Source organism: Gopherus flavomarginatus, chromosome 17 (assembly GCF_025201925.1).
Source record: "Gopherus flavomarginatus isolate rGopFla2 chromosome 17, rGopFla2.mat.asm, whole genome shotgun sequence".
Classification (NCBI taxonomy): Eukaryota; Metazoa; Chordata; order Testudines; family Testudinidae; genus Gopherus; species Gopherus flavomarginatus.
The window spans coordinates 18,557,810-18,572,453 of NC_066633.1; the positions used below are offsets into that span (position 1 = coordinate 18,557,810).

General features: G+C 43.6%; 1 protein-coding gene across 11 annotated transcripts in view; it reads right to left on the reverse strand.

The window, feature by feature from the left end:
* Positions 1–14,644, reverse strand: part of CACNA1B (calcium voltage-gated channel subunit alpha1 B) — a 530,102-nt gene that overhangs the window by 88,574 nt on the left and 426,884 nt on the right. For all 11 annotated transcript variants that reach the window (XM_050926295.1, XM_050926292.1, XM_050926289.1 and 8 more), the window contains 5 exons: positions 13,314–13,451; positions 11,418–11,619; positions 10,524–10,688; positions 9,537–9,647; positions 9,313–9,396 (listed from right to left, as the gene is read on the reverse strand). In XM_050926295.1, the coding sequence (XP_050782252.1) occupies positions 9,313–9,396; positions 9,537–9,647; positions 10,524–10,688; positions 11,418–11,619; positions 13,314–13,451 (700 nt within the window). The remainder of the gene's footprint in view (positions 1–9,312; positions 9,397–9,536; positions 9,648–10,523; positions 10,689–11,417; positions 11,620–13,313; positions 13,452–14,644) is intronic.

Below are 14,644 nucleotides of genomic sequence, written 5' to 3' on the forward strand. Positions count from 1 at the left end.
AAATCTGCTCCTTCTGCAGCTACAGCATCATCTTGGCTTCATTTGCAGACAGCTAAACTGTTGGCAGTGTCAGCAGAGGCAGTAAAGATGCAGAAAAGCCATCTGTATTTTATTCTGCTCTGGGTATTGGCAGCAAAATAACTGGCTAAGTGAATTCCAGAAGCTTTTATTTGAAATGGTAGTTGTGATGCCTTATGCCACAACTGAATTAATTCCCACGGACTATCGTATCAATGTTCGTTACAGCTAACAGAATGATGAAATCAGTGAAAATTACATTAGTGCCTGTTTTTTTCTTTCAGCTAACTTATGCCAACACTGTCAAAACTGAATTTGGCCCAGAGATATAACAGAAAACAAATGGACTGTAGCTTTAGGGTATGTCTACTCCACCGTTAGAAGTGTGGCTGCAGCTCAGGTAGGCATACCTGCACTGACTTTAGCCTACCGTGGATCAATACAGCAGTGAAGATGCTATGTCTCAGCTCATGGCCTGGATCAGCAACCTGAGTACGTTGCCAGGATTCCAGATGAGCTTGGACGGCCCACGCTGCTGCGTCTTCACTGCAGACACGCTAGCTGTCTTCCTTCAGAATAATGGCTTTTCCAAAGCCATGCACTGCATGTGCCAGGAATTTGGCCTTGAGGACAGAGGTCAGCATTTGGGTCTTCAGGGCTGTGATTGGGATATCTCGGGAAGCCTTTACTGCGCTGTGGGGGTGACAGTTGGGAGCTAACATTTCAGCTACATCACTTAGAATGAGTGTGTGAACAGTCTGAAATGTGCAGAGAGAAGGGGATGGTCTTCCAAAATGCACGTGACTCTATCAACATTAAGGGGAAATGACCAGACCTTGGATGAAGTGTTGGCTTCATTGAAGTCAATAGAGAACTCTCGCTGAAGTCAAGAGGGCCAGGATTTCACCCTATCTATGTGTGTGTTCAGGGGTTCTGTCATTTCAGGCATGTTGTTTGCTGTGGCCCTGATCCTAGAAAGTGAATTCAAGAGGATTCCACAAGCATGTCAGGTTCAGCCCATGGACGATCAGGATCTCAACCATTAAGCTGCACCACTGGTAGTACCAAGGCCCACATTCTCACACATGGGTGACCAAGTCGTACGAGAATAAATTGTGCACTTGCGTGTCGTACATTCAGAACCTGCTTTTGCCCACACAAATTGGGTAGTGCAATCATGGCCTTATATCATCACTGCGGTAATAATTCAAGTTACTGTAAAGCACATCAAGAATGCGCCTTTCAGATTTCACCATGAAAATTCTAGAAAGGCATCATTTGAACTTTACATTGCTTTTTCTTCTCTATTGCTTCCCAGAAGACGACTTCCTCCCATGACCCTGCATTAAATGGTTATGGAATGTGTGTGTTTGCCATCTGCCATGGAGGCCAAAGCTAACTTAATCTCTGGAGAAAACCGCAACTGTGCAACAGAAAATCCAGATGGAAAACTAACACAGCTAAAGTGATGCTACCAGACAAAATGCATGTATTTTTAATAAACCCATTTCCTTAGCTGTGTTACTAATACCACCTGGGATTATTACAAATGTATTTTTCACAATCTAAATGGCTTGCTTTTTGTATTTGCTCATCTTGGGCAAAGAAAACAGTCTATGCTTGGATTTTCTATAAGCCAATGGGAGTTAGGCACCTAACACTGATTGAGTTTCAATGGGATTTGGATTCCTAACTCCTTTCAGCCTTTTTTGCAACCCCAGCCTCATTTATTTTATTTAGAATGCTTCACTTTTGTCTCTAGTCACTGTCTTCTTCTAGATCTCACGTGGTGGCAAAAGGGGAGCCTGTTGGCTTTGCAGTGGACGTTCAAAGCCAAACAAAGTCAATGTTTTCACTAACCTCTTTTTAATTCAATGAAATTAATTCTATATCAGTTTCACTAAAACTCTTTGCATTTCAATCAAAGTTGAATTGTGGATTTAAAGCACCTGGCATTGTCCTTTTAAATGGACTACTTCCTTTTTCACAAAGTCCAACAAATCTCAGTATAAAATAGTGGTTGCTTAGAACCTTAAATCTGATTCTATCACCTGCAAAATAAAGATTTCCCAAGCCAAACCATCTTCCCTAATCCAAGTCATACGAAAGCAGGTATCATTCTAACACTTATTCAGTCCTCCATGAAAATAAAGCAAGTGTCAGTTTCCCCTTTATCGTTATCAAGAGAAACAACGAACAGCAAAAAATGGGCTATTGGTAACTTTATGTGCCTCATGCCACCAAGTAGCCAATGGAAAGAAGATGCACAAGAGAAGCCAGTTGTGAGGCACGCTGCAGACATACAGTGAGGCTTTCCACTAGTGCAATCGGAAATCTCATCAAAATGAAATAAAATTAAAAATAAAAATAATAATAAACCAAGAGAAAATAAAAGCAGAGAATTAAATAATTGTTTAAATTCAATGGAACCAACCGTTTCCTATATGTGATGTTTTCATGGATGAATATTTGCAAGATTATTTACAAATTATTTTTTGAGCAGCAGGTGCACAACATACAGACGGAGACATGGTTTTCGCATTGTATGTTGATTGGATGGCGTGATTCAGCAGGTAGGTAAGGAAAATAAAGAACAAAAACAGAAAACAAAAGAGAAAATGAGTAATCAGGACAAGCAAAAAACAGAAGCTCTGAAAATTTCATTGGAAAAAAAATTGTTGAGTTTTGGTTTTTCCCCCTTTTTTTAATGGTAATTACCCAAATTAAAGAAATGCTTCAAATTAAAATAGATTTTGAAACGCTAAAGGTAACACAGACAGTGTGGCAGTTATTTGCATTTCATTTTGTAATGCAAATTAGGAGACAGTTCACAAACACTTTTTATTTTATTTTTTTATATTTCCAGGCAGAGAAATAGATGTCAGTTTCACATAGGCTCACAGCACCTCCTGCAGGCCTACTGCACTCAGAAGGACTGACCTGTCTTTAACTCCATCTAGTTTATTTAGGTTATTAAACCAGGGGAAAACTGACATACACGTTTTTGCCTAAGGAAATAAAAAAAAAATCCACTGCATTCACAAAGTAAATTACATATAACATGAATAAGAAATTTAAAAAAAGCAGTTAATCAACACATTTCTTTTCCTTTTATCTTTACTCTTCAGTGACACACAAGTGCAGATGCAGCAAGGCTAGCCACGTTAGCTAGTTGAGTTGGCTTGGAGAGCATGGAAAGTTGGAAAGTTGAGGGAGATTGGCAAAGCAGAAAACTGGACTCCTTGCAGCTATTTGCAAGCCAGATCTATCTCTTGCCCATCTCTAGTCACAGTATGCCAGCGATCTCAGGGTTGGTCCCACAGTGGAGTCCTTCCCCTATGGAGAGCGGGAAGGAGTTCTTTTTCCACCATGGGGACCCATGAACAGAAATTGTGCTGAGCTGAGAATGGCCAGGATGTCATCTGGGCAGGGGTCAGCAACGTGTCCGTACACAGCCACAAGCGTCCAGGGTAAAAATTTTGAAGTCCATGGTAATTTTTCAAAAAATGGAATGATTGAATGACAGACACCTCCAATGTCCATCACTAAGTACAGTAATTCTGTCAAGCGTCCGTTGTGCAACATGGTGGTGCCGACCCCTGCGTCTGGGCTCCTTTGTGCCCACGTTAAAACAACAATATGTAACTTCAAGCTGATAACTAGTTAGAGCTGAGCACCACGTGGGGGTTAACTAGCGCTGTCATAAAAACGTCCATACTGTTGTTTACATCCTGCTGAGAGTCTTGCCCAGAGGAAGGCCAGGCTAGCAACAAAAAAGGCATTTCCTCCAATCAGGAAACTATACACCTTGGACACCGATCTTTGGAATATGACCTGAGATCAAAGTCCCTTTCCTTTCTCCGGCTCCTGCAGTTTGCATAACACCACAGCCTTGGTCCCATAAGCGCGTGCGTGATGCACAAGGGTTGCTATGTTCCAGACTACGCATGAATAGAGATGATATGTGAGTTCAACTAAGGTTAAGCACTAGCTGCACTCTTCTATGCTGAGCCAAAGTCCGTTTGCCACCCACACTCCTTTACACGCCAGAGCACAAGGGGCAGGAAAGGCGTTGGGCATGCACAAAGATTAAACACAACTGAAGGGATATACCCCGAAGTATGTGCCTCAAATTTCTAATGAGGCACCACACTGCCTGTACCCCTCTTAAGATCTGTTCCAGCACCTAGGTGGAGTTATTGATGTCTGCCCAGGCGTACTCTCGCTAAAGCAGGGCAACGTTCCCTCGCATTCCTTGTTCTTTACGCCATTTTTCACTTGGTAACATTTTCAAAAGCATCTCAGTGATTAGGAGTCTAAGACCCACTGAAATTTAAAGGGACAAAGCTGCTTAGGCCCAGATCCTCAAAGATCCTTATCTAACTCCCACTGATTTCAAGGTTTGCTCAGAAGTGTAAAAGAAAAGAGAGCTTGGATCAATTTCTGTACTGCACTTCCAGGAGATGGAGCACAGCTGGTGCAGCCAAGGGGGGAGAGGTCCAAGGGCAGGCTCCACATGCCCTCCAGATTTTGGTCTGGTGCAGGGGCCAAAACAGCCCTTGGTGTAACGCAGGCAGCCCTAGGGTCTGCTCTAAGTTATAGCTGCCTGTGCCTGTGCCTGTACCAGGCAAAGTCAGAATGGCCACAGTGATGTGTGCGACAACCTTGCCCCCCCATGCCTGGGTTTGTGAAATGGGGCCATAGCAGGCGGTTGAATCCCTCCTCTTGGGTTCCACCCTGGGTATCACTGGCTTCTTTAGGGTTGGAGAAGGAGGAAAAGTTCCAGTGGAGCCGAGCCCCCGTTGCCTAGATTCCACACAGCAGGATGAAACTATAAAAGTACCATTCTGTTTGTGAATGACGCAGTGAAAACTAGAATTATTTACTGCTGTTAATGTCCTGTTCTAGATGTAATTTATGGAACACCGTTTCCAAAAAAAAAAAGTATTATTAAGCAATGATTTCATGAGATCTGTATGTCCCTGTCACCCTTAAGTGAGTTAAGCTCCTTTCTAACATCTCTTCAGCCAGCGTTGTGTGGTGCCTGAGAACTATTTGCCCCCTGATCCTGTCTGAATTTTACAAAAATATGTGCTTTGCTTAAAGGATTGTTCACCAGAGGCTACAAAGCTGTTCTGTAATGAGGAATTTGTTACTATAGACAGTGACAAACCGGAGAGAGTTCAGAGGACAGCAACAAAGATGATAGAAACCCGCTTAGGAAAAGGTTGAGACAAGTGAGCATATTCAGTTGAGAAGAAAGAAGAGTAAAAGAGAGACAAGACAACTGTATACAAATACATGATTAAAAGAGAGCAAGGATTAAAATAGGTTCATTAGTAAATGGATACGGAACAAGGGGTAATGGGCTGGAGCTGAAACGGGGCATTTAGGTTAAATGTTAGGGAAAAGTTTGTAAGAACAGTTTTGCAACAGAACTCGCAGCCAAGGAAAACTACAGAACCAGTGTAGCTGGAAATGTTCAGACATCCCTCTCTGAGCGGGAGCTAGATACAGTTAGTTACTCTTATAAAAGGATCCCCTAAAATACAACTTGGGAGCATCCATGAAAAGTGTTACAGGTGCTTGGAAGTTTGTCTCTCTTGTAAATGACCATCTTCTGATGTAACTTACACCAGCCTTTAAACCATCCAAGTATTCTGCCCTCCATACTTGATGGTTAAGCTTGAAGAAATTACAATACAATAAATGAGTAATGCAGGCCTGCATATTAAATCATTGGTCATTCCTAACACATTATATTTTCAGAATTACTAAGGGCTTTTCTACACGAATATTTAGTTTGCAACAAGCTGAGGAGTGTATCTACCCTGCACTAGCCTGCCAACTGTCAGCATGAACCCTGCTGATGTGGATTAACAGTTTGGTATTGTGCATTGATCTCATCCTATTGCAAACAGGACTAGATCAAAGCACACTAATGAACTGTTAATGTGTGTAAGCAGGGTCCAAGGGGACAGTTAGTCTGCAGCAGGCTAGTGTGGGGTAGGATTCACACCTCAACTTGCCATGAACTAAACAGTTCACACAGACAATCTCTAGATAAATCTGTTACAATTTGAGAGTGAAATGCACTATTTGTGCTAAGAGCTGCATGCATATTTACTCAGCTGTATTATGATTATAGGAAGCTCTAAGGTCCATCTCATTGCCCGCTGAGGGTCAGACTATGGCTGACCTCTCCATGGCAATGCGGGAGAAGAAAGGTGGGAGCATGGAGCTTTCCCTCCAGCACTTTTTCTGAAGAGCCAGGCAAAATTTCTATCTCTGCACTCTCCTGACAACAGATAGTGCTCCATCCTAGAAATGGCTGGAGTGCAAACTACCCCAAAATTGTGGGTGGGGGAGGTAAGAAGATTGACAATGACTCTGGGGTAAATTTCTCCTCCCCAAACAAATCACCACCCCCACACCAGCCAGTTGTGTGATAGCTGCTTCCAGGGTCCTGGGATATTGCAGCTTTGCACCGTGCAACACGGACTGGTAACAAAGGCACAATTGGCTCGGTTCTGTAAATGAGTCCCTGGGACAGGACTTCTTAGAGTAAGGGGGAAAGGTCTGGGCTCTCAGTATACATAGAAATATCTGAAAACATGTCTCTAAGGGCTACTCTAGATGGCAAATTACGTGTGGCAAGCCAGGGTGTGAATATATGATGCACCAGTTTCCCACGCAGTAACATCCTGCATGGAGACTGCTACAGACCACTGAAAGTTGCGGAGTGCAGTTTGACATTCTACAAGTAGTAACCAGGACATTCAGTGAGCTGGACAGGGTTCCACAGGGGATGTTACACTAGCAGGTGTGCTGTAGATTCACACCCCATCTTGCTGTGTAGTAACTTGCCATGGAGATGAGCCCTAGGAGGTGTACAAGGAAAAGTTACAGTGATGTACGCTTTCAATACGCACAGCTAAAACAACACCAGCATGTGATGAAGATAAGCAGCTAAGATAAGAACAGTTCATAAATGGGGTAAAACCAGGTTCATGGTATGGGGTCATTATTCTTCCTTGCCCTTTGAAGGGTTAAAATCCATGTGCATTTTATATAACAACCTGGTATGTGAATTGTGCCAGCTCTTTTCCAGACCCAAAGTCCAGAGTATGGTCAAGAGACCAGAGGCCTAGCAAACAGTGATCAGCTAAGAGAAAGCTGTGGTAAACAAATAACCTTGTTTTCCTAAATTAAGACTAGTCAGCACATTGCCAGGTGTTGGAGCTAAGAACTAAATAACTGTGTCTTATTCAGAGTTGCAAATTGAACAAAGAATCCTGTTCCTACTGTGTTAGTCTCTTCTGTAGGGAGACGTTCTTCCGACAGATCCAACCCTGAGTTTATGAAAAGTTGGTACATCACTATAAAATATGGCAGCCTTCCACCTCCCTCCCCAGGGACCAATGTCTTGCCTTAAGACACACAGAAAACAATCTTTATTGCCATATACTTTCACTGTTTCTTTGCTTTAACCCCCAGGAATATACCTGTTGAACAATCAAAGGAGTTGCTCCATTCCTATGGACCCCAAATCAGAATTCAACATATATATTTTATACTAACAATATTTTATCAAAGTATTAATTAAATGTTAACTTGCTAACTTAAGACACTGGGTAGAGACATTATGTAACCTGTTAACCACTGGCTAATGTGCCATCTTGTCTTACTGCAAAACCTATCCTGGGGTGTGGAACTTTTCCCTGCCCATGGAAAATCTATATTTTCTATTGTAATCAATTAATTAACAGTGTCTCTGAGCCTAATAAGCAAGGTGACACTTCACCAGCGCTGTGTGTAATAAACCCCTATGCTTGACCTCTACACGGTGTAAATTTATGTCCTTCACCCTTATGAAAACATCCTAAAGAATTTAATAGAAAGTAGGAAATTTTTAAACAATCCTATAAAATTCCTTAGCAGTGATGGAAGTCTCTTACATTTTACAGCTCAGCTAGTAAGTTCTACAGAAATTATCTCATTCTCTACTATATTCTTTTAATATTAATTTCTATGGAAACCTTTTATGTAGATTTTTAAAAATGAACAATGATCCCAACATGGCTAAACTGAGGTTGCAGACAATGCTGTTGTTCTAACCCTCCTCCTTCCGAACCCCATCTGCTCCTTCCCGGTTTGTCACCTTCACTCTTTTGTCCAATACAAAACATAGACTGAAAGCTCGAAGGGACAGAGAACAGCATCTTTACATAAGAGCGGCCATACTGGGTCAGACTAACGGTCCATCTAAGCCCAGTATCCTGTCTGCCGACAGTGGTCAATGCCAGGTGCCCCAGAGGGAATGAACAGAACAGGTAATCATCAAGTGATCCATCCCCTGTCACCCATTCCGAGCCTCTGGCAAACAGAGGCTAGGGACACCATCCCTGCCCATCCTGGCTAATAGCCATTGATGCACCTATCCTCCATGAAGGGCTGGCTCCAGGCACCAGCCCAGCAAGCAGATGCTTGGGGCGGCCAACGGAGAGGGGCGGCACATCTGGCTCTTCAGCGGTGGGTCCCTCACTTCCTGTCGGAGGGAAGGACCAGCCGCCAAATTGCCATCGAAGACAAGAGCGGTGGTGGTAGGGCTGCAGATTGCGATCGCGGCTTTCTTTTTTTTTTTTGCTGCTTGGGACGGCAAAAACCCTGGAGCCGGCCCTGCCTCCAGGAACTTATCTAGTTCTTTTTTGAACCCTGTTATAGTCTTGGCCTTCACAACATCCTCTGGCAAAGAGTCCCACAGGTTGACTGTGCGTTGTGTGAAGAAATACGTCTTTTTGTTTGTTCTAAACCTGCTGCCCATTAATTTCATTGGGTGACCCCTAGTTCTTGTATTATGAGGAGTAAATAACACTTCCTTATTTCCTCTGAGACGCTCCTAGTACAGTGTGGGACACTACTAAACAGAAACAATTGTAATAACCCTCTTTGGGTTTCTTCTCCATTAAATTCTATAGGACTTTTCCATGAAGGGGTAAAAAAGGCTCAAGGACGGGATCCTTTCATTAAACGAGAAAGAGACAGCATTTCCTAGCACATCTACTACCACTGCCGTTCTCCTCAGAACTCCTTGTAAAATGGAGTCTTTAGCCAGAGAGTGTGTTCGGCCTGGGGGAAAAAACAGAGCTAATGTGAACAGGTCCCCAAAGCGCAACATCTCATGAGGAGCCCGGGAGGCAACTCCAGGAAATAGGTTGGTGGGAAGGAGATGTGACGCCTTGACAGGGCACAGGTTTGTGGGTTAACAAAGTGAATTTAGCAAACTGTACTTACCGCAATCTCTGTTACTAAAATATCAGTAATACTTCCCAAAACTGTTACAAAATCAAAGACGTTCCAGGCATCTCGGAAGTAATTCTGCAAAATAAAAACACAAGATAGGAAAATAAAATCCCTAAATTAAATTTGGGGTTGTTTTTTAATCTCTGTGTCATCTCACAGCATGAATGTTTGATGAGAAGGGAAAGCAGCAGAAGGTAAATGAGAAAGGAACATACCAGTACACCAAAGGCAATGATCTTCAGAACGCATTCCATTGAAAACATAGATGTAAATACAATATTCAGGCATTTCAACATTTCTTCGTATGCTTCTGGAGCACCATAGAACTAAACCAAGAGGGAAGAGAGGCTGTTACGAGAAGGCTTTTTACGCTGATGAAACAATGTCTGTAAGACTCTTGATTGATTTAGGGCCAGTTCCCGCTTTCACTTAAGGCCAGATCCCAGTCTATGCTATGGATCCTTTGTGCCATTCCAAAGGAACAACAGGGTCATGATACTATCTGAATTGATCAGCTGAACATTCCCCTAGCACTGGAGAATCTTCTGCTGGTGTAAGACCTCCTCACAAGTAGCAGGTACATTGGAGGAGTGCTCAGAAGGTTAGAGTGTGCCCCGAATGCTGCTGTACCCAAATGATCTCCAGCAACATAACAGCCGCTGGGCTCATCTGAGGCAGCTCCAGCTTACGCTAGGGATTGGGGGAGATCATACATGCAATACAGACACCTCTGCCTCTCCCTTTTGGGTGCTGTAGTGAGTGAAGCCCAGCCAGACCCAAGGATTCTCCATTTGGTGCATATATGAGTAACTGTGTTGACTTGAGTTGTTCTGGATTTCAACCAGTGTAAACGAGAGTAAATCTGACCCTTAATTAGGAGTGACAGATTCAGTGGGGAACAACACATTATTAGAGAACAGAGTCCCAATTCCTCTACAACAGGCATAGGGGAGTGCAAGCAGAAGCAGTTTGAGCTTTCTGCCTTTGTATCTAAATCGTGGGCTGGGGAGCTCTGTCCACATCCAGGCAATCCTGTCTTCTTCAGTAAGGACTGCCCAACCAACAGTACTGCAGTCACACCAGTGACTAGGCAACATCAGAAGCTAATCTTACTCTAGTGTCTCAAGCACGTCCCTCCTATAACAAATGCCACATTTCCTAGCCCACGTGAAGTCAGGAAGAACTAACAACAGCTCACTAACCTTCATCATCAGCACTATAGTATTGAGTGCAATCATGACCATGATAAAATATTCAAAGGGAGGGGACACCACAAACTTCCACATCTTGTACTGAAAAGACTGCTTGTTTTGAGGCATGTAGCGGGTCAGCGGCCTGGCACTTATGGCGAAGTCTATGCAGGCCCTCTACAAAACAGGAACAAGGGGAGAAAAATCAAAATCGGCTGGGGTCATCCAATAGCCAACATGTTCATATGAAACAGGTTATCTTTGAGAGCATGGGTGAGGTATTTTGGGGAGGATGGACTGAGTATGTTTATCACATAGTGGCTGGGCACAGAACAATCAGCGGTTTGACGGCTGGTGGGAGGCACTTGGGGGAGGGCAGAGAAAGTGCTGGGCAGGCGGGAAACTTTGGGGGAGGGGGTGGGAAGAGGCAGAGCGAGGGTGGGACCTCGGCGTAGGGGAGTGGAGTGGAGCAGAGCCTTGGGGAGGAACGGGTGGAGCACCCACTGAGAAAAATAAAAGTCAGCGCCTGTGCATACACAGAGTGAAAGTACTAAACACCATGTTCATCTGTAATAGGGAGGTGTGGTCCACAGAGATATGTCATTTTGTTTAGCTGCTCAGGTCAAGCTGTAGCATCATATTCAGAGATGTGTGGTCTCCATGGGCCATACATCCATGCAACGGATTACTGGGGCGGCAAATTGATTCTTTACATTTCATATTCAACACATCTCTCAATGTGGTCATTGATAACACAAAATTTAGGGCCTCCCTCTGTTAATAACTGCTGTAAAGTCGTTAGTGGTGGTGGTAAGCGTGGGATTTTGTTTGTAGCTAGGCAGTCTGAGCCAAAAAATGCCAACTCCCAGTGTGCAAGTGGTTGCTGAATTTGTAACACCTGGGTACCTCGTTTTTTTCTAGACTGCATTCCGACATCACTTTATCTCCTTGCTCCTGGAAGGTGATGATGATTAACGCCACAAATATATTCACGAAGAAGAAGGGGAAGACAACAAAGTACACAACGTAAAAGATGGACATTTCCATTCGATAACCAGGGCTGGGACCCTGCTCCTCATATGTAGCATCCACCGAGTGCTTCAATACACTGTAATCAAATGCAGAAAGAGAAGAAAAGCAATTAAATTAAGTGCAGGGTGTAGTAAGAGGAGGCCCTAAGATGTAAACCTTAGTATCAGAGGCCTGGTATGAGGCCTAAGGCCTGAACTAAAGTAATGGTCGAGACTTTGCTAACATAAAGCAAAGTGAAGCTGTGAGCCAGAGGCAGGCTCTGTTCACAGAAGCTGGCAAGGAAAGGGCTGATGCAAGAAGATACGTACCTAAAAGGTACTGAACACTAGAGATCAGAACATTCACAAACTTGCACATTCCACACAGATAATAAGGAACAGACTAACCCATCCCAATGACAGGGGCAAAAGGGTAAAATGATGGATAGAGTTGTTTTGATCGAACCAATCTGTACAAGGTGAGAGGAGGCACCTAACTACGTAGAGGGGTTGTACCTAACTACGTAGAGGGGTTGCACCTCAATACATCAGGAGTGATGTGTAACTTGTTTGTACCTGTGTATAAGAATGTATCCCTGGGGTGGTGTCTTTGTCCGGCCTAAGGGGCAGTGGAAAGTCCCGCCACTAACTGAGCCGAGTCCATTGACCGGGGGGACACTTTCTCGTAGTATGCCCTGTAGAGTAACAATCTAGAGGGAACTGCAATTGTGTCCATATGGCAATAAACCTGGCCAACGTGCCTTCGTACCTTACTAGACTCTGTGGTCATTGGGGGTTCTCTTCAGGTCTGCTGTGTCAGCTATCTGCACAGAGCTGGGGCAGCACACAGAGGGAACACACGCATGCAGCCGAGTGATACCAACAAGGAGAGAGCAGAGCACCAAACCGGTAGCTTCTGACAACAATTCTGACAACACAGGGCAAAGTACCAGTGAGAGCTCTAGATTTACTTGGTATCAGAGGCTGCACTGCAGAAATTCTTCCTTACATGCATGGAATTAAACTCACTGCCACCTTTGCAACTGGGAAAGAACTTTCCTTATGGGCTAGTGGGCACCCTTTCTTTTTCCTCCATTTTGGAATAGGGGACCATTAGTTAGTGTCCCATCAACATATTTGCCATGATCAATTTTCTGTGAATGCAAGGAGAAGGGATACTTTGGGGTCAGAATCCTTCCTCTCCTCTTCTATGTGTCAATATGGATGAAACAACAGAGGTGAAAGGACTGTGAATAATCTGCGATGCACACTGCCCTGAAAATATATTGGCCACTGAGGTTTTCATTCATTATTTTGTTAGGCAGTGGGGCATGGGTGACAGGGGTTGCCTGCCACATGAAAAAGACTTCCAGGTTGCAGTAATGATAGTTTTGAACCAAAAAGCCTGGACTGCTTTCTTCACAGATCACAATGTTCCTTTCTTCTCCGCGCTTAAGGTCAGCAGCTTTTGTGAACCTGTTAATCTATTTCATGCCAAAGAAAGCAGTGCAGATCTGAAGGCTAGGAGTGAGCAGACAATTATTTATCAAAAAGTGCCCAGGAAACACCACTGTACAACCTTATAGGAATGTGCAGAAAAATACACTCAAGTCCTGCCTAATCCTCTGCTTCGTTAAACATTTTCGTGAGGAAAACCAGAAGCCTGGCTGATAACGAATTCCCCATCCACTTTGCACAAGTCGTTGATTGTTTATCTGTCCCTGACAGCTACAAAGAGTTAGCATTACATCTCAATGAGGTAAACAGACCCGACAAACTCCACGTTACTTACGTTGGCCACCCTTCTCCTGTGGAGACAGTGAACAGCGTTAACAGAGCCCAGAGCACATTGTCATAGTGAAACTCATACTTTTTCCACTGCCTGGGCTGTGCCTCCACCTCACTCTTCTCATAATCCAGATACTGACCCCTAAAAAGAAGAGCAGAGTCTTGAAACAAGTGAGGTGACAAGGCTCAGCAGCAATTTATTACGGATAATTATCATTATTACTTGTATTGCAGTAGCATGTGGGAGCCCCAGTCTTGGATAGAGACCCCATTGTGCTAGGCGCTGTACAAACACAGAACAAAAAGATGGTTCCTGCCCCAGGATTTTATAATCTAAATAAAAATGAAAAGAGCCAGAAAATTTTAATCTCTGCACAAGCTGCAGCAGAGACTTGAATCCACAGCCTTGGGCATGGGAGAGGAGGACCATATCCCTAGGCCAGTCAGTCACAGGTAAGAATTACGAAGGGCTTCTCCTCACTACCACGGTAAATCAGCTGCTGCTGCACTAATGCAGGGGTATCGATTTAGTGCTTCTGGTGAAGACGTGCTATGACGATGGGAGAGCGTTCTCCCATCAATGTCATTACTCCACCTCAACGAGAGGCAGAAGCGATGTTGGCAGGAGAACACTCTCTCACCCACACAGCATGTTGTAGACACCACTTTAAGTCCACGTAAGTTACGTCTCCCGGAGGAGGAGAGTTCCACACCCCTGAGCAATGTAACATATGTCGACTTAAGTGCAGTGTAGACAAGCCCTAAGACAATACTTACAATTAAGAGGACACTGTCAATTACTTTAGGCTTGGAATAATCTGATCCATCACAAACTGTTACAATCTAGTGGAGAATGTCCTCTGGGTTCTAAATATCTGTTTGAGAACAAATCCACTCTTCAGCCAATGAGAAACTGAAAATATAAACCCCAGAAATACTGCTGATGTGTGACCAACTAATATATTTGCTCTGCTGCTGTAAAGCTGGCAGCCAGAAGAGGAAATATACAGAGAGAGTAACCTACATATCACTGTTCCGAGCGCTGTCACTGACATTACTGAAGACATTCCCAGATGATAGCAATCATCAAATAAAGAAGCAAGCAAGGAGGAGCCAATGTGGACAACATAAAAAACACTGTTAAATGGGAAAGGACAAATCGGGCTGAAAACACAAGTCTTCTATCATATTAGTGCCAACAATGGCCCTTTAACTTCCTTTTCACTTCTTACTTATTAACTACAATGTTCAAATAAAAGAGCTTCAAGAAAAAAAAATCCATTTTAAAAATCAGAAAGGCAGCTAGCTAAATTAGCCACACAGACCTTGATCCTT